Source organism: Adiantum capillus-veneris, chromosome 19, assembly GCF_014529385.1.
Source record: "Adiantum capillus-veneris isolate H3 chromosome 19, ASM1452938v2, whole genome shotgun sequence".
NCBI classification, from domain to species: domain Eukaryota; kingdom Viridiplantae; phylum Streptophyta; class Polypodiopsida; order Polypodiales; family Pteridaceae; genus Adiantum; species Adiantum capillus-veneris.
Window position 1 is genome coordinate 80,815,335 of NC_140949.1, and position 20,643 is coordinate 80,835,977.

The 20,643-nt window shown below is 39.8% G+C and overlaps 1 protein-coding gene and 2 pseudogenes across 1 annotated transcript; 1 reads left to right on the forward strand and 2 right to left on the reverse strand.

Moving 5' to 3' along the window:
• Positions 1 to 5,747: 5,747 nt before the first annotated feature.
• Positions 5,748 to 6,437, reverse strand: LOC147434311 (uncharacterized; annotated as a pseudogene).
• A 10,713-nt stretch (positions 6,438 to 17,150) lies between these two features.
• On the forward strand, positions 17,151 to 17,677 carry LOC147434312 (uncharacterized; annotated as a pseudogene).
• Positions 17,678 to 18,978: 1,301 nt separating this feature from the next.
• On the reverse strand, positions 18,979 to 20,032 carry LOC147434313 (putative E3 ubiquitin-protein ligase XBOS32). Its single transcript, XM_086489920.1, has one exon. It carries the CDS (start codon positions 20,007 to 20,009, stop codon positions 19,482 to 19,484), a length of 528 nt encoding a protein of 175 aa, XP_086346046.1. The 5' UTR covers positions 20,010 to 20,032; the 3' UTR covers positions 18,979 to 19,481.
• Between the last annotated feature and the right edge of the window lie 611 nt (positions 20,033 to 20,643).

Sequence of the window (20,643 nt, forward strand, 5' to 3'; positions counted from 1 at the left end):
GTGGTTATGGCCGGTTATGGTTTTAAGTTATGGTTTTAAGTTATGGTTATCCTTTTAAGTTATGGTTATGGTTCGTTATGGTTATGCTTTAAGTTATGGTTATGGTTCGTTATGGTCATTGGCCTTAAATCTCATGTGAGATCCTACATGGATAGCATGTAGGAGGCGTATACATGATATGGTTTTTTTGTTAAGTTTATGTAAAAACGAAGGGAACTCTGCCGAAATTTTTGCGGGAGCACGGTTGATTTTGGTACTGCTCGCTTTCTTGGGCAGAGGGCAGGAAGTCTGGCTGTGGTGGATGTGTCCATCTTTTCACTGGGCATAGGCCAAGCTACCTGCCCTCTGCCCAAGAAAAAAAATTTCTGTTATGGTCGTCGATATCTGTGTCGCTATCTGCGTCTATATACGTGTCGCTATCTGCGTCGCCAATAAACCCTTTCCACGCTTATATCGACGCTCTTTGCGACAGTTTTACAGGGACGCATATAGCGACGTTAAGTGTCGCTATATACGTCGATAACACCTTTTTTTGTTGTAGTGTAAGAATGAGGATTTTTGTAGGACATGAGATAAAATGCCCCGTTAACTTCAATGGGTTGGTGATGAAAACATATAGTTTCTTTTACCTCGCTATTTTTTTTTTTGGGCAAAAAAAATAGGTACAAAAAAGTTGCATTTTTGCCATTCTGCGGACCTATCATCAAAGTTTCTATTGTCACGCTCAATACAGATACTATATACATGTTTTTTTAGTTTCCTTTGGGAATTTGGATTCAAAAGGAGCCATGGAGCATGTCAAAAGGATATTGGATCTCTTACTAAGTGGAACTTTGGGGACAATGATAAAGTGCTAAATACAGCAAACATGAAAAAACTGGGTTTAGCATTATGACCTCTAGAAACCCATAGAAACTACTCAATATCTAGCCAAGTTTGCAGTTTATGATTAGATATGGTTACTACCTACAAAATACACACAATTGGCCTAAGAAACTAGCAATATTGAGAAAGTTATACTTGCTATTCTAAAATGTCTCGTCTTCTTCAACAATAAAAAAACTCAACCATCATCATATACTATGCTATATAGCTATTAGGTCTCCCAAAACTCAAGGAAGATTAGCTTTATGTTATACATTCCACTTTCACAATCAAAATTGAATTTGGATATCAAGAAAGCCACCAAAAAAATCATAAAAGTGCTAATTTTGGAAAAAAAAACTGGATTATGTAATTCTTGTAAGTTGGTCATAACTTGAAATTTTAACATTTAGTTCTCCCTAGAAGCATCAAAACATGTTGAGAACTATGAAGGCTTATTCTTTAGCAATTGAAACCTCACAAACGTGAAGTTTAGAGTGGTATAGTTGCAAAACTTTGAAAAAAAAACCAAAAACAGGACCCGTTTTCCACATAGTTTAGGTTCAAAAATCTTGTGCAAGAGTAAGGTTAATGGTGAGATCAATATTCCAAATAAAATGTCAAGTTTTTTTCAGCTCATAATGCAACTTTGTGGATATATAAAACCTAGAAATTCATTTTCATACTCTTCAAATAATTCAAGCAAAATGGTCACTTAACAGGACACAAAAGTGTCCAAGGACATAAAAGTGTCCTGTTACCATTCTAGTGTTAAAATGGGTTGTATGGCTCATACGGCCCAATTTAGCGCATAGTATGGGCCTTGACCGCCCATACGACTTATGATGGTTATGAAACTTTTCAAGGGAGGGAAAATAGTTATCACCTCCACCCGTGCAAAGTCTCGTGGCCATCCAATATGGTTTGGGTGGTTTCGGCTCATACTATACGCTAAAATGAGCCATATGGCTCATAAAACCCATTTTAGCGCATAGTATGGGTTGAGACCGGCCAAACCATATTGGATGGCTTTGAAAAATTTTACGAGTGGAGGTGACCATAGTATGGCCCATTTTAGCACATAGTATGGGCCTTGACCATCCATACCATATTGGATGGCTATGAAACTTTGCATGGGTAGAGGATTCGTGCTCAGCCCCACCCATAAAAATTTTCACAACCATCTGATATGGTTTGGGTAGTCTCAGCCCATACTATACGCTTAAATGGGTTGTATGTCTCATATGGCCCATTTTAGCGCATAATATGGGTCCTTACTGTCCATACCATATTGAATGGCTGTGCAGCTTTGCACGTGTGGGAAAATGGTACACAACCCATATGTACAAATTTTCACAACCATTTGATATGGTTTGGGTGGTCTCGACCCATATTATGCGCGAAAATGGGTCGTATGAGCCATACAACCCATTCTAGCACATAATATGGGCCTTGACGGCCCATATCAGCTTAGATGGTTGTGTAACTTTGTACAGGTGGAGAAATGCTACTTCTCCCCACCTATTCAGAAGTCTCTCAACCATCCAATATGGTTTGGGTGATCTCGGTCCATACTATGTGCTAAAATGGCATGTTTGGCTCATATGACCCATCTTAGCGTAGAGTATGGACTTTGACTGCCCATACCATATTGGATGGCAGTGAAACTTTGCATGGGTGGGAAAATGGTACTCACACCCACCCTTGAAAAGTTTCAAAGGCATCCAAATTGTTATGGGTGGTCAAGGCCCATACTATGTGCTAAAATGGGCCGTATGAGCCATACGATCCATTTGAGCGCATAGTATGGTTCGGGACCGCCGCCCAAACCATGTTGGATGGCCACAAGAATTTTCACAAGTAGGGATGAGAACCATTTCCCTGCCCTTGAAAATTTTCATAGCCATACGATATGGTATGGGCGATCAAGGTCCCTAATATGGGCTAAAATGTTTCATATGAGCCATACGGCCCATTTTAGCGCATAGTATGGTTCGGGACCGCCCAAACCATATCGAATAGCGATGAGAATTTGCACCAGTGGGGGTGAGAACCATTTTTTCACCCTTGAAATTTTTCACTGCCATTGATATTGTATGGACAATAAAGGCCCATACTATGGCTAAAATGGGACATATGGCGCATGCAACCCATTTTAGCACATAGTATGGGTCGAGACTGCCCAAACCATACTGGATGGCTATGAGACTTTGTATGAGTGGAGGTGACTAGCATTCACCCACTCTTGCAAAGTCACACAGCCATCCGATATTGTTTGGGTGATCAAGGGCCATACTATGTGCTAAAATGGGACATATGGTTCATACAATCCATTTGAACTCTTCTATCATGGATTAGGTTATGATCATCTGGTATGGTTGGATCTTTGGCCATGTACATGGATATTTATTGGTTTTCTATATTTTCATCTATATGATTAGCTTTATGGGTATATATGTGGACCTTTATATGGTCATCTACATTGGTATCCTTTATATATGTGGACCTTTATCTTTATGGCCGTATATGTATACCTTTACAAGGTTATCTACATTAGTATTCTTTTATAACGGATTAGGATATTCTTGTCTATATAGTTTCTATATGGGTGTTTATATGGTCCTCTACAAGTTCATCTACAATGTTGTCTCTATGGTCATCTAGACAATTGTCTGCATGGACATATACATGGTTAACTTTGCAAAGATTGGTTGATCGGCTAATGTCATCAATATGATCAGCTAATGTCATCAATAATTTCCTCTTTATTACTATCTTTCAATGATGTATTAGGATATAGTCGTCTTTATAGTGGGCCATATGGAAATCTTTATTGGCCTCTATATGGTCGTATACATTGTCATCTATATAGATTAGCATATGATTGTCTCTATGAATATCTACATGGGCATTTATATAGTCCTCTACATTGGAATCCATATGGTCATCTCAATATAGTGCTATCATTTTTCCATAGACAACATGTCTATGGTAGTCCATATGGTAGTTTATATGGTCAGTTCTATGCTAGTCTATAAGGATAGTTAGACAATCTTATATATAGGCACACATATGGTCATCTATATGGTTGATGGTATGATCCTCTATATGGTTGCTTATACGATTGCTCCAAGCCCTTTTAAATGGTTCTTTATATGGTTAAATAGATTTTTATGTATAAGGTATTCTAGATTATTTTCTATATCATTATCTTTATTGTCGCATATATGGTCGACCACATTGGTGTCTACTTGGACAACTAGATCATCATCTATATGGAAAACTAAATTTTCATCAACTAAACGTTAAAAAATATATACACACACACACACAAGCTACCCATGTTCATCCCAAAGAAACATCACTAAATATTCAAAAACAGGTTTCTATGAGGATCATCCCAATTCAATCTTATTTACATAGCAAACATGAATTGAAAGACCACAAAAAATCACATGAGATTATTGGACATTGTCGTGTTGTGGCACATACATAGTGGGAACGAATGCTAAGAGATTTATTTTGTGATTTTTTAGATACATAAGTATATTTCCATAATGTACATATGCATATCTGAGTATAATATTATGAATTCTGGATAGAATTTCATATACATGACAATACTTGATGACCTTTGAGCTCATCTTCACTAACGTATTTCCATCCATTGGACCACCCACATACATAGCTTTTCTAGGTGCAACTTTCTCTGCAAAATGATTATCAACCAATTGCTCATGTATTCTTAGAATAAACTCAAATTGGATTACATATTTCTTACCGTGCATACCCTTCCAAATAATATATGCATTTGTCAAAACTGAATCTAGCATCCCCTAAAATAGCACATGCCACCACTTTCAGCCATGTATAGTAGTCTCTAGACTATACCTAGATCCTCTCACCATACTATCAAAGACATCACACCCAGCTTTGCACTTATTATATTGAATCACTATCTCTGGACAATCAAGTGAAACTTTGCAGGCACTTATAACTTGCCTCATAACTTTCCCTTCTCTCTTACCATAGACATTCGAAGAAAAAAATATCTCCTTTTTATCCATCTAGCTGCATGTAAGAAGACCTCTCTTTGCATCATATGCAAGAGGAGACTAACCATGCTCACAACGCTCAAGATACAGCATGTCTTTATCCATAAAATTCTTCTTGTTTGTCATGTATGTACCTGTGACCCACAGCCCTCATTTTTCAAGTGCATCAAGAGGTTGGCTGATGTAAACCATCTATTAAAGAACAAATAATGACCTTTTTGTTTCAAATCATTTACAAGCATGGACACAACATGATAAGACAACTCTGGGCATGGTGACTTTTCATACACACAAAAATGAGTAGTTATAGCCAGTCTTTAAGTTGCATAAATTCCATAAATGTATGCCAAATTTGTGTGGCTTCTTGGGATTATATACCCTATACATATTCATCTTGCATTCAAAAGGTATTATTCACTCATCTACAGCTACATTCTTTCCACAATTGTAATGCATTTGGAAGGTAGCGTTCAATCTTTCTTCCAATGAAAAGACCTGCCACAACTTGCACTCTCTAGTGCCTCTTACAAGTGACCTTTGCGAATTATCTCTTACATGCAAGTAGCATTTGATCTATCTTTACTCTGTTTGATCCATTTTCTTCGCATAATTTGGATAGTGCATGGCCCCTTTTCAATAATATTTTTTGTCAGGCATATATTGCAAATCCATACCAAGAGATACTCCAAGAGACCACAAAAATCCATGTCTATCAAGGTCACTCCACCTTCTCGTGGAGCCATGCTTACATAAATCTCATTCTCTTTTCTAATGCATATCAGATTGTTTTGTGCACAATCATATCCACGAAGTTTAATGGAAACAATGCTAGGAAGAGCTGAATTTCAGTGAACCCTCTTGGAATCTGTCCAAGTCAAACCCTCTTGGAATCTGTCCCAAGTCAAACCCTACAATATCCACAAAGGAGGGAAGCTTCTTAAACATCCCATCTAGCTCCACTAGAAATTTGTCACCACTCCTCCATTTTGGAATGCATACACTAGACAAATTATCCTCATCATCACTTTCATGCAAAAACCCCTTCAACCTCCAAAATCTCATCCTCGCATTCATCTTCCTCTCCCATAGAGACATGTTCATCACCAAAATCATCTTCTTCTCGCATATGTGATGGATGGCCCTTTTTCACAAGAGGCTTTTTCACTTTGCTCCACTTCTTGCCAAGCTTGTACCCCTTACCACGAGCATGGCTAGTGCCAGCTTTGCATGTAGTAACATGAAGCTCAACATCCTCACTAGTGGCATGGCAATCAAAATCCACCTCAGCATGTCGAGCCTTTGGCTCAACTCTACCAACAACTTTGCACTTTGGAGGACAGCCCATGTGTCGACAAGCATTGACCCTCTTTATAATTGTTCATTATACATAGGTTCCACATGTGTAGACATTGCATGCATGGTAAGAGCGTCATCCATTGCGTCCATAACTTGCATCATATGATCCTCATCACACGCTATGGAAATCACATCATGAAGAATAGGTAGATCCACAGAAGGGTGTCATAATAATCAATATCTAATTCTCCTAAATGATTTTCTCATGTTAAACTGATCATTTAATATGGGGAAGTGACAGGGGAGAAAAAGCTAGAATATTGGTTAAGCTAGTAGACCGTGGGATTGAAAGGAGGGAAAATAGGGATCCAAGGGGGGGGGGGGGGGGGGGGCATCTGCAAAAGATCAATGTGCAACAATGGGCTTAAAAGACCCTAAGGTTCAGCCCATTAAGACTTCCAAAATGCTAAGGTTCCAAAATTCAAAGGTTGTGTCCAAAGGTCAAACATTAGGGGAATTGGATGCTTTGTGTGTGTCACAAAAAGTCTTCATAATCCCTACATAGGAGGGGGCGAGCCTTGCAAGTAGGGGATGAGAGAGAAAACTCACACACACACTCACAAGCTTCATTTGTACACAAGGGGAAAGAGGGACACATGTCAGCTCCCTAGCCCAGATGCCCCAAGGTGTACTCAAATCCTATTGGATGGCCTTGGAGGTGGACCAATGAGAATTAGGCTTGAGTAAATCTAGTTTAATCAATTTAAAAAATCTTAATAAAAGAACCAATAAGAATTAAGCTCTCTAGAAGACTATTGGACAGTCTCCAAGGGGACCAATGAGCATTCAGCAGCCCAATGGCTTGTCTGATTCCTATTGGCCAGGAGGCAAAGGGGTCCAATGAGAGTTTAATTGCATTTATTAATTACCTAAAGCTCTCACAAAAGGGGAAAGGGGGACACATGTCAGAAGGCTATCACTTATGCTGCTTAATTTCCATTGGCTAGGCCTGGGGAGGTCCAATACAGCTGTAGCATGAGCAATTAGCAAGGGGGGTCGACCAAGAGAGAGGGGGGGATGATTTTTGCAAGGCATTATCACACACACACTCACACAATCTCATGTGTGAAGCAAAGAAGACTCTCTCTCCTTCTCAAGCTTTAAATGGAAAGCTTACCACCTACTCCAAGCTTGTGAGAAGGGAGGCATACACCAACAACTCTTGGCTTTGTGATGCAAATCCAACCAAGAGCCAAGATTCAATGCATGCTCATCTCCTCTACCATGCTAATTACTAAGCTAAGCTATGCTAATATGAGTGATTATGTGAGGAGATGTACATCTTTCTTGTAAGAATACTCCTTCTTCCTCTCAATCTACTCTCATACCCCGCTAGCTCTCACCATCTTCGAAGGTGTGTGAGGTCTTGGGTCTGAGACCATGAGGGAATTGATGTTGTGTTTGATAAGTGTTTTGCTTAGTGCATGAAGTTTCTCATCTTCATTACACTAGCTAGTCTTGAAGGAGCACAAAGAATTGTATTGTAAAAATGTCTCTCTTGATGGGAGAAACCATAATACAAAGCCTTTTGGAGGGGGGACCGGCTCCATGAAAATTCGGTCCTCAACTGTTGTCAATTGCTTAATTTCTCTCTCTTTTGAAGTATTATTCATGCTATCTAACTAGGTGTTATGCTTTCGTTGCTCTCTCCACCCAAGCACTCTTGTTATTCTCATTAGGAAGCTATTCTAATGAAATGCTCACTATGTTCATGCTATTTTCCCCTACACACAAGTTACTAGACCATTAAATGTTACATTGGTATCAGAGCACAAGGTTTCTCTATTCTTGCTGAAGAAGGGAGGTCCTCAAGCTAGCTATAAATGGTTGGTACTATTAATTGCATGTGAGTAAGTAGAATACGAATTTTTTAGCCTTGCAGTGCGCCTGCCTTTGTGTAGTTAACGGGGGATCACCGTCAAGAGCTATGGTCTTAATAGTGGAGTCCTACAGGCTTGCCTACGGCTTTTGCTACGGAGGCTTGACAGGAGCCGGTGTTGTTTTGGTGTTGAACGAGCCTCTCTTCTACTCCTTGCAATTAATGGTGTTCGAGCCACGGTTACAGTAGCTTGAGTGCTTTTTCTAAAGGGGTAAAGAGGAGTATCAACTAGGGCTTGAAGTTCCAAAGTACACATAAAAGTTGTTAGAATGGCTGACAATAGTAAAGAGAGTGAAATTAATGTTGATAACTTTGATTTTGCTAATGATCAGGCGACTAATGATGCCCCGATATTGTTTCTAGGCTTCAACAAGCCATGGGCAATCCATCCCTCCAAAGAGAAGTGCAACGGCAGCTTCATGCTCATGGATTCTCCAAGCTCCCCACCATGACGAGAGAGCACCTAGGAAGCCTCCTTGTGAGACTTCCAAAAGAGTCCCTCTCTCCAATTCGAGAAGAAGAAGAGGATCCATATGAAGGGCTCAAAAGTTTGCTCCTTGATGACGCATCTCCTTCCCACAAAGGAAAATCAAGAGCCTCCACCAAAGAGGAATGAGAAAGAAGTGAGTCTCTCGCCACCTCGGCGGAGATGGTAAAATTGTTGGTAAAGGTACAGTTTGTGTCAAAACTACTAACGAAAATGAATGGAAGCTCAAAGATGTTAGGCATGTTCCTTCTCTTTGCAAGAAGTTTAATATCTGTTGGATAATTGGATGATGAAGGTCACAACAATGCATTTGGAAACAAATGGTGGAAGATCTCAAAGGGATCTTGGTGGTTGCCAAAGGAAAAAGGTTGGTGCACTTTACTTGTGTACTGTTAGCACGCAATCTTCAACTTGTGCAATAGCTATAGAAATCAACAGTGCGGTGCGGCACTACAGGCTTGGGCATATGAGTGCCAAAGGAATGCAAATTATTCAATCAAAGAAGCTTCTACCAAGTATGAAAGAAGTGGACTTAGAGTTCTGTGAAGATTGTATTTATGGTAAACAAAAGAGGGTAAAATTCCTAAAAGAAGGAAATGAAAGAAAAAATAAAAAACTTGACTTGGTTCATTCTGAAGTTTGGGTTCTTGCAAGTACACCATCCCTTGGTGGCTCATTGTACTATTTGACATTCATAGACGATGCAACTAGAAAAACATGGGTTTATGTCATGAAGAATAAATCCGATGTATTTTTCATATTTCAAAGGTGGAAAGCCTTTGTGGAGAATGAAGTAGGTACCAAGGTTAAATGCCTCAGATCCGACAATGGAGCCAAATATTGCAGCCAAGCTTTTGAAAGCTTTTGTGCTAGCAATGGAATTTGGAGGCAAAGGACAACCCCAAGGATACCTCAACAAAATGGAATTTCCAAAAGGATGAACAGAATAATCATGGAGAGAACACGAAGCATGCGGCTACATGCAGGCCTACTGCTTGAGCTTTGGACGAAAGTTGTAACTACATATGTGTACTTAATCAATCGGTCACCCTCAATGGCATTGGATGGGGAGTTCCAGAGGAGGCATGGACAGGTAAACCGTGAATTATTCATTCCTCAAAGTGTTTCGGTGTGAGGCTTTCATGCACATAGATAGAAGCCTAAGATCAAGCTAGATGCAAGTCCAAAATGTGTTTCTTCATTGGCTATGGAGAAAGTGACTTTGGGTATCGCCTATGGAATCCTGAACATGGTAAAATCTTTAGAAGTAGGGATGTAAATTTTCAATGGAAAAATATGTCCAAAGATTACTTGGAAAGAAAAACAAAGAACAAAATAAACAGGTGATAAGTACATGTAGCTTGAGGATAGTGAAGACTCAAGGAGTGCAAACGGTGACAATGTATAACAACATCAACCAAATGAGGAGCTTCAATCTATTCCTTGAAGATCTACAAGAGAAAGTAGACCTCCAAAAACATTTATTGCTTCCTTCAACCATCTCTTGATCTCAGATTTTGGAGAGCCGGAATCATACGAAGAAGCTATGCATCACAAATCCAAAGAAGAATGGATGAAGAGCATGCAAGTGGAGATGGACTCATTATATCGCAACCAAACATGGAAGTTGGTTGAGCTGCCTAAGGTAAGTGAGCACTATAGAACAAATGGGTGTATAAGCTGAAGGAAGAAGAAGGTGGGAAGAAAAGGTACGAGTTTAGGTTTGTGGTAAAAGGGTTTTCTCAAAAGAAGGGTATTGACTTCAATGAAATATTTTCTCCTATTGTAAAAATGAACTCAATTAGGTCTGGAGCCTCCCTTACTGTTCCAAGCCTTCCCTACTTCTATATCAATGGAAAAGAGTATATCCCTCTCCACCATATCCAATGTTTGCTTAATATCAGGGAGGACTACTATATTGCAACCATTTCTGAAGCTTTTGAGGTGGCCAAAGACTTCATTGATACAGAAGAAGAGTCAAAAGAGGAATTTTTGGCACTTGATCTACAGACATCCGATAACATATTTCTTCTTGCTCTCTTGATGCACTTGCTCTGTGCATGAAAAAGAGTGGAAGAGGAGAAACCTACTCTCAAAGATGAGGATTTTTTAGAAGAAGCTTGTTGAGATTGGTATCCAATCTTTTGGCAGAGACTTTAAGTTAAAGGAAGTTGAAAAGGACGTTGACAAAAGAGAGACAACTAGATCATGCAATCTCCTTCAAAAAAAATTCATTGCCGAGGATGAGTTGCAAAAGGTAGATTTAGTTTCACCTTGATCTCCCTTCCTATAATCTTTCATTTTTTTCAAGTTTGTTTTAATTAATCAATAGTACGGTCGGCCGCCTTTGGCGGCCTCTCTGTCTCTCTTTATCTCTCCCTCTTTATCGTGTGCACAGGGGATGATTTCAGTTTTGGAGTTTATCCTTCATATCGCAGAATTTGACAGGTGTAAAGGGCTCCCCCTTCTGCCATATTATGTTAGTTTAGATTACTTCTTGTTTTGCAGATTGAACTCCTTGACTAAGACAATTTTCTTGGGAGAGCTAAAGGCAATAGAGGGTACTTCCAGAAGGGATGCCTCATCTCTCATGCACTACATGCCTACATTGGATAGTGCCACCTTCTGTGCTTTTCACATGTAGTATTCTGAAGATCCTGAGTTTGCAAAATTTTCCCTGAAGATATTGTCACGGTTTTTGGGGTACACTCCCCTTCAAATCAATGCAAACAAGATCATGCTACTCAAGAGAGATGCACCACTTAGAATATTTTTGTATGTTGCATGATTCAATGCGTCAAGAGCGGAATACTTTCTTTGCTACTCTAGTTATGCAGTGGAAGCTGATACCAAAAGAATCAAAAACTGATGTAAAATTGACAATATTTTGCATAAAAATATATTTTTTGAATTTGGATCTTTTTAGAAAGACTCGGTACAAAGTTTCAAGGTGAAGCATTAATCTCCTTTCGTGGTTGAGCAGCATGGTTTTTTATCTCATCCGTTGTAATTGCCTCCTATAGAACCAATTGAATAATTCCTTTAGTGCATTGCCCCTTCTTTGTCCCCCTCCCTTTCTCGTACATCTGAAAAAAGAAGTCCTCGCTTGATAGTGAGATTTTTCCATTCATTGAGTATTCCATGTTGCAAGGGGTCCTTGTTTTGCAAAATATGGTCCATGCAGGTACAGAATATGCTAAAAAAAATTCAAAAAAAAGTTAGTTGAACTCATAGGGTGCAATGTAAAAAACTATCTAGACTTTAAGAAGTAATTGAATACTCACCAAGTAATATGTGATGTCTTTTGCTCCCCAAGCATCTATGATAGCAGTTATTAAAAGCTTTATTGGCTTCTTAAAGTCATCTGCATAAGTAATAGAGCTAACTTGTTGTCTCAAAACTTTCAAAAAATTGCTGAGCTTCTTCCATACTTCCATGCGTTTGTTGGCTACATCTAGTCTACTTTTGACATTGTTTGTTATTACACAAAGATCCTTTCAGTAGTTCCACATAGCGCCGACTTGTTTGTTGTCATTGTTGCTTATAAATCTTCTGGCTTTTTCTCCATCCATTGAAACATCTTGCAAAACATCACCCGTTCCTTTTGAAAGAGTAGGATCTTTTCTTAGGTGCATTTGACCACCATGGAAACCCATTCAAGAGAGCAAAGCCTCGCATTTTTCTATAAACTCGTCTACAAGTTTACTCGGCTTAATAGAATGCATAATCACGATGGAGTCGAAGCAATTTGTCCAAGATTCTAATCTTTGCATGCATTTAACATAAATGTACATTTTTTAAATCTATTGCTTAAATTGGATCCCAAATCATAGAAGACGATGGATAGTCGATGATGTTCACACTATTTCTCGATGGTGGTTTTCCAACCTCATGTTCTGCAAGCCATCCTTTTATTCTAGTGCTTGCCATGCAATACAAACATGGACACTTGGTATTGGCACCTCCACATACACCAATAATGCACTTCAGTGCCTTAAGGTTGGTACTCAAGTGCCATTCTACAATGAAGTCACCCATGCCATCTACATGGAGTTGTTCACCTGCACTTTGGTCTTGTATAACGGAGGGGATGCCAGTCTGCAAAAAGAGTCATTTGAATGTATCGTGGTTTTCTATTGGTATTTGAGCTGCTCCAATCCACCATAGCTCTATTTCTGATTAAGTTTTGTGGTATGGGAAATCAAGCTTACCCTAGCTATAATCCGATACTCTATTCATTAGGGATCTGGATACTTTTTCATTTTTTGATATTTTTGAATTTGAGCCTCACCCAATTTCATAACAAATATAAGTTTTCCTTCACAATCTACTTCTCACATTTTATAGTATCTCACCATAGCAGATTGAACTTTTTTATACTCATCCAAATGTTATTAGAAACATTATATTCAAAAGAAGATTTTTTCTTCTGGCTTTCGTATGGCATCGTTCCCTCTATATGATAGTACTCTCCAAAATGTTCAGGTATTTCTTCGTTTAAAAAAGACCTTACTTTCCCTACATTGTAAGGTCTAAGCAATCCAAAAACCTTAATCCTGTAATACTTAAGGACCTGAAACCAGGTTTAGAGATGGCCCTATAACCCCTTCTACTCACCCCCACTATGTCACAAACTTCTTGCATTTGAGAAGGTTGGACCAATAAACCCATATCTTTCAGTAAATTTTGAGATACCGATTTCTTTTGGGTTCGATTTTCAGAAAGTTTCAAAATGTCACTCTTGTTCATTACCTCATTCAAGAATCTTACCCTTTTTTGAACATTGAACATATCAAATCCTAAAAAGCTGGTCACATGTTCTGTAGTAATGTTTAACCTTTTTTTCTTTGTCCACAACCTTCTGTTAAGTTTACTACATCTCTTATTCGCTTTAGTCGTGCTCTTAATCCTATTGGAGTTTCTTTCAAAATATGAAGCTGATGCTTTTCTTGTTTTAGAGACGCTATTTGGTTTTCAAACTCTAAAATTCTTGTTGCATTCGAAGGCAAAGCGGTTTGGAGATATTGAATGTAATGTGTTTGATTAATATGTAAATGAGATAGCTTATAACTATATCCTAGTAAGCCATCAACCCCATCTCCAACAAATCTCATCAAATCATGAGGTGTGTGAAAAGATCGATACCTTCTAGTGCTGGGATCCGGTGGATACAAGCTCCTATCTATCCATAGATCAATGTGTGTCTTTCCCTCGTTGTGAACTTGTTGTGCTTCATCTGCATTTGTAACAAGTCTTTGATAGACACTCCATGTAGTAGCATATTCTTGGCTTAGCTTAATGTTCAAGTGAAACTTGCGATTCTCACTAATGGAAGATGTATTACTCATTGTAAGTAATGAAGAGCACACAAAAAGTATAATGGAGATAACGTAGTAGCAGAGCTTCCAGCATCAGAAAAGAAGAGAGAAAGCTCGTGAAAGGTCAGAGAGAAAAAAGAGAGATTGAATGATTCAAAAGTGGAAACAACTATTTGCTGCCAAGTGAAGTAAATGAGAACAAATTTTGAGGTGAAACGCAAAGAAATGTGAAAAAAATGATGTCTTTTTTAATATTTAGAGATATGTACCTAGATACTCTTTAAATTGCATACATATGCTTTAAATAACCAAAGCTCCCAAATTTTGAGCCGTTTTGATTATCAACGGCTTTGCTAACTAGTAGATCAACCAACTCCTTACACAAGCTTTTTTGAGTCGTTTTTTTCCCTAATGAGTAAAATAAATTTTAGCTCTCATTATAATCTCCGGGGTGTCGATTTGGCTTGTGGTGTAAAACCCTTATATCCACGACCGTGAAGGATAGAGGCCTCGCTCACTTCAATTGTTCGTATCTTTGTTTCTTTGAATTAGAGTAAGGTGTCATCAATGGAACCTACAAATAAAGAAAGGCCAACTCTCAAGTCTAGACACTCTTTACTTTAGGTTGGGTTTTGCAAAAAAGTAGGAAATGATGAGTTTACTTTAAAGGGATAATTAGTAGGTTAGGTTTTGCAAAAAGTAGTAAATGACGAGTTTACTTTAAAGGGATAATTAATTTGTGCATAAAAAGATACATTTTCTTCCAAAGCAAACAGATGTATACATTACTATTATGGGTGTTCACAAGAAAAAGACTGACAGGATGGTATTCTTCTTCACCGACTTTAATCCCAAAATCTCTGCAAGATTTCAAGCTTGTCTTGAAGAAAACCAATAAAATTGTACACATGTTCGTGTAAAAACCGGTAAAATGTTTGAATTTCAAAACAAAAAAAAAAAAAAAAACATTTTAGGTGTGTCCTTTTTCTCTTAGTGCTTAAGAAAAACATTCCTTGTTCAACATTGATTATGAGCTCTTTATGACTGTCAATTGATGATATAGTCATTTAAAGAAAATCCAAAGGTTTTTTGTGAATAGCTTAGATTTCAACATGAAGGTCATGCATCAACGAGTGTTAGTTCACTTGGAAGAGTCATACTACCCTATGAGTTTAAAGGTGGTGGGTCCAACACCCCTTGACTGCTCAAAGACATGTTTAGGGGCATTTCCTGTGTGGTTTGGTCAACCTTATTTGGCTGAGATGACTCCACCTTAAGGGGTTGGGCTGCATGTACGGGGGTTGGGTGTGTACATTGTAATTTCAAGTTGTAAGTATCTCTCCAAAAAAAAAAACACATGAAGGTCACACACCTGAAATGGGGTTTCAACCCACAAATTTACAACATACCAAACTAGCTAAACTATCACTCATTTTGGTTATGTAAAAGTTTGAAGGCAATACAAATGTGACGTCTCCTGCCTAAGAGAGAGAAATTTTTTTTAATGTCTCTAGAAGGATACAAGCATGACATCTTTTGTCTTGCACAAGAAGTTTGATGAAAGTAGGGTAGGGTCTATCTACTTGTAGTGTAAGGGGTTTGTACAGAGAAGAAACATGAAAACCATCCAATTATAGGTTGCATCCTTGTTTATTGTAAGCCTCTGAGAGCTCCACTAATTCTTCAAGGCAGTAGTAGCAACGCAAGTCTCTCGAAGTCTAGCCAATCAGTAGATTTTATTTTCAATGATGTTCCCAACCCAAACTTTCTTTCCCAGGGCACGACCAGTAGCTTCTATTAGCCCCTCTAGCCTTGGCATGACTTGGCTCTAAAACGAAGTTGCTACACGTACCAAAAGTTAGTTGAGTTTTAAGTTTGCCTTTAGAGCAATCAACTGAAATTGGTGTTTGGTGAAAATGCTAAACGTTTTGTGGATTTTTATCAAAGAACCATATTTTCCTCTAAGTCATGAAACAAGAAACAAGTTCGATAAGCATTGGGCCATCTAGGATTGCGTGTGCGAGAAGGAAGGTTGAAGGATCAATCCCCCACCTCAACCATTTTTTCTTGATGAGGGTTTATAAGCGCATAGATATGGCATGACCACTGTGCAATAAACTAGGGTTTAGTGCATTTTTAACTGGCAAAATCTTAACTAGTTTCAGAGCATGTCTTGAAGAAAACAGAAAAAAAAAATTACAAATTTTAGTGTAAATACCGCGACAAATACTTCAAATTTTGAAGCATTAAGTGGGAAGAGAATTAAGTGTGCCCTTATTTTCTTTGGTTAGAAAAAATGATTTTGCCAAGCTCGAGGCATGGCATGCGCCATTTTGTCGCATAGCAATTGCATTTCTTCTTAACCAATCACATGAAAGCAATATTCTTTTTAATTGTAATGTTTAGAGGTAATCTGTGTAACATTTGTCCCCACTAATACCTTGTCTTCCATTTAAGGTCCATGTCACACACAAGCGACAGACATGGCCAAAACACCATGAGTGGGTGTTGTGTGTGTCACACACGGGCGGTCGAAAGAATTTTGCAACAAATTTCGGATGTGAACCAGCTTATGCAACTATATGGTATCGTTGAAGGCAAGGAGAAATAGTAGGCACGATACCAATAGAAGAAGCTCCCGTGCAAGTTGTCAGCCATGTCCATTGATAGGTGATGTTAGGCGAAGGGTTCATGCCGCTCTTTTTTGCAAAGTGGTGGACAACCTCAAGAGGGAATGCTCTTTTGCCACTTCACTTGCACACAATTCGGGCGGACATGTGTGACACATACCTAAGAACCGATTCTGGATTGCAAGGTGTGGAAGCTCCCTTAGAGATAATGCTTGATAAAGGAATGGAGGTGAGAATGCTGCCGTGAGGAATGATGTTGGTGTGCATGACCATGTGTATGTAGAATTCAAAGAAGAGTGTGAGACATGCGTATGCAATATATCTATACTATATATTAAGGAGACTGGTTTTTCAGTGCCATGTGTCGCAATTTCCTTTATCCGGCTACAGTGAGGACAGTGTGCACGTAGGGGGGGGAGAGAGAAAGAGAGAGAGACGGCCTTCGGCCGCCGGCCACACTAGTATATTGAAGGCGGAGAGAGAAGAAAAGACCTGTCCGACAAGGTTCGAGCTCGACACCTGCTCAGAGAGAGAGAGAGAGAGAGAGAGAGAGAGAGAGAGATGGCGAGTCTCTTTTGCGAGCAAGCAGGCATCTACGCGGCGGCCAGGCCGCGGTACCCAGCGCAGCTCTACAAGTTGTTGGCGTCGTTGAGCAAGGGCCACAAGAGGGCGTGGGATGTAGGCACGGGAAACGGGCAAGCGGCTGTGGGGGTAAGGAGAGACACACACACACACGGCCAGCCACACACGGCTCTCTCTCTCTCTCTCTCTCTCTCTCTCTCTCTCTCTCTCTCTCTCTTGCTTGTTCCTGTGCAGCTCACGGAGTACTATGAGGAGATCATCGCGACCGACGTGAGCACAGAGCAGCTGCGTAGTGAGCGCGGCCCAACATCAGGTACGCCGCCACCAGCCCCGGCCCCCTCACGCAAGCGGAAGTGGCATGTGTGGTGGGCGAGGCACACTCGGTGGACCTTATCACGGCCGCACAGGCCGTGCACTGGTTCGACCTCCCCTCTTTCTACTCGCCCGTGCAACGCTTGCTTAAACTCGGTGGCGTCGTTGTCGTTTGGTGCTACACATACCCTTAGGTGAGTTGCCTCATTTTTGAAGTATTTTGGTCATGTTTTTACATGTATCCCATTTTTTTTTAGGGGAGAGAGAGAGAGAGAGAGAGAGAGAAGAAGAAGAAGAAGAGAGGGACACTATCCCAAGAGATCTTAAAGATCTAGCCGACGAGGAGTAGAACTCAAGACCTCTTAGTCAAGAGGAGAGAGAGAGAGAGAGAGAGAAAGAGAGAGAGACCGGGTAACTTCCATTTCAACTTTTATTTAAAAGAGACTTATTTTTGTTTGTAAATGGTGCTTTCATTTAGGGTTGGATGACTTCCTTGTAATAATAACACTCACATAATTGAGGATGCACATTGCACATCAAAAACCAACCATTCCAATCCTCATGCAAGCATACAAGCACTTAGGCAAGGAATTAGGTTGCATTTCTCTTCCCTAGGTTTGATAATACTAACACCTTGGTGCTTGATGACTCCTGCCAAAATTGTATTATAATGATGCCAATAGCGAGATTTACAGGTAACGACTACCCTTGTGTCTCCAACATGAACTCAGCGAAATTGAATTTTTCACGTAAAATGCTTCCGAAGCCAATTTGCTTGAGAGGGATAGATCAAGGGAAGGAAAAGAAAGATATGATTTGCTTGAGAGGGATAGATCAAGGGTCCGCAATAAACACAGCAAGGAAGAAGGGCTTTGAACTCATGGATATCCATGTCAAGCAAGCCTTCCAACAAGCATGGGGCTCTCCTTCACAAACCCACACAATCACCTTTCCACTTTATATGAGAATAGGCTCCCTCATGTGATTATATGCACCCTGACACATGAGGGACAAATTTCCATCTTAAGAACCCTACTTATAGCTCATTCAAAGAGGCTAGAAAACTCAAAACTTTTCTGAAAAAAAGCAATCAAAGTGTTATAAATAGTCCAAGGCTATAAGAGACGGATGCCTTCTTGTGTGAAGTAAAGGCAATTTGGTAGGTGTACCTCTCAAATTTTAGTGTATGACATGCATTTAAAAGGAGGGATATTTTAATTCATAAAAATTTCTTTTACTTCAAAATGTTATTTCAGTTGAAATTTTTAAGTTTAACAAAAAAAAAAGGTCATTTTCTTGCCTCACAATGTGCGAGTAGAGGGGTTTTCTGAACACCATTTGAAGACACTTGATATAGATGGTTTCTAATAAGTGCACCCTCCCCCATCCAATTGGCATCTATACCACCAGGTTGCCGTGCAATAATTGTTGCCTTTCAAAGAGCCTAGAGGCCTTCCACCTGTGATAAGTTGTAGAGATCATGCCATAAACAATATAAGAAACTCAGATTCTACATTACAATTTCAAACATACATTAAATCGTTTTATATGGGGAAAGCTGAGTTTCTTTTTTCACTACAATCCGCAACATAATGAGGAAAATAGAGAGGTTTGAATGTATCATGGCACCAATGGTGAGCTATACCATCTTCTCAACGCTAGACATCAGGATTTCAAGATGTTGAAGAGCCCCGCAGCACAGATCAGCCCAAGAGTGCCATACTTTTCCGTTACGGAATTCTTGCACAAACTCAAAACTGGGACACACACGTTGTGTCAATGCTATGCTAATATACAGAAGATTTTACATGGTTTCTCGCACGAAGGCTCCCTGTGTAATTTAATGGAATCAAGCAGGCATTTACTTTTGACTCCCAAAGATTGAATGAGCTAACAGACTCAAGCAGGCATTCACTTGGAACTCAAAGATTGAATATGAACTGACTGCCATCTGCAGGCATTCACTTGAACTCAAAGATTGAATGAACTGACTGCCAGCTATGAACTCACTGCTGGGAGCAAATTTTGGAACCACCACCTGCCATCAAGCTGTGAGCGAGATGACAAAGAATTGCGGGGTGTAAGCCACACACATTGATCAGCCCGCTCCGTCCGCAAGGAAGTGCTCCGCTCCACAGGCCGCTCCTCTTCATCGTCAGCGTCCCCTGCGCATGCAAAGGGTAGTGTGATTCCAGGAAGCCCCACACATTGGACCGTCCGAACCGAGCTTGGTGAGTCCGGTGAACTACTGCATCCCGCAAATTCCATTCTAGAAATGGGGCCCGATAGTGTTGTTGGCTCCGCCACCTGAGTAGTGCATACAGTACATAGAGATAAAGACAAATTGGGTTTGTTGATTTCTCTAAGAAATGGTGTCATGGGGAGCCTTTTGAAGGCTGTGATTTCATGTCGGCATAATGGGCAAGGAATAGACCCTGCAGGCCCATGAGTGCTGGTTGCAGAATTACTCGTAGAGCATAGATACAGCGCACATCGGGTACAAAGTTCATGAGCACAGCCTGCCATCAGTAGATCAGTAAAAACTTTTAAGTTCGTACTCAGCTTAAAGAGGTGTCTGGCAGTTTGACTTTAAATCAGTTAACACTGAATATGGCAGAAGAACACACACGCTAAATTTACTCGTAAACTGAAAACTAAATTTCTATTTAAACAGCCAACGAGAGCTCTCAAAAACTCTGACATCAGGGATGTATGGTCTCACACACACACACACACACACACACACACACACACACACAGAGAGAGAGAGGAGAGAGAGAGAGGAGAGAGAGAGAGAGAGAGCTGTTATAAATGAAATGAAATGTTATATTAAACGTCTTCAAAAGGCCAAAATGATCTATGAGACCAAACTGGCACAATCCTGATAAATCTGATACAATGTCAGAGAGAGAGCTGGGAAGCTCCACACGTCACGGTTTTCTACAGGAGTTCTGCATGCTAAAGAGGTTTCCAGGCAAATTCAATTGATTCCATGGGGCAATTTAGACATGTTGCCTTCTACTGTCCGTCATTTTGATGCCACCCACGCAACGTTGTCTTCGACACGGTTTGCAACATTACTTCGTGGATTTTTTGGAAGGCTAGATGCACACGTTTTTGAGTGCCACTCCTTTCTCTACATCTCATGTGTTGGTGGATA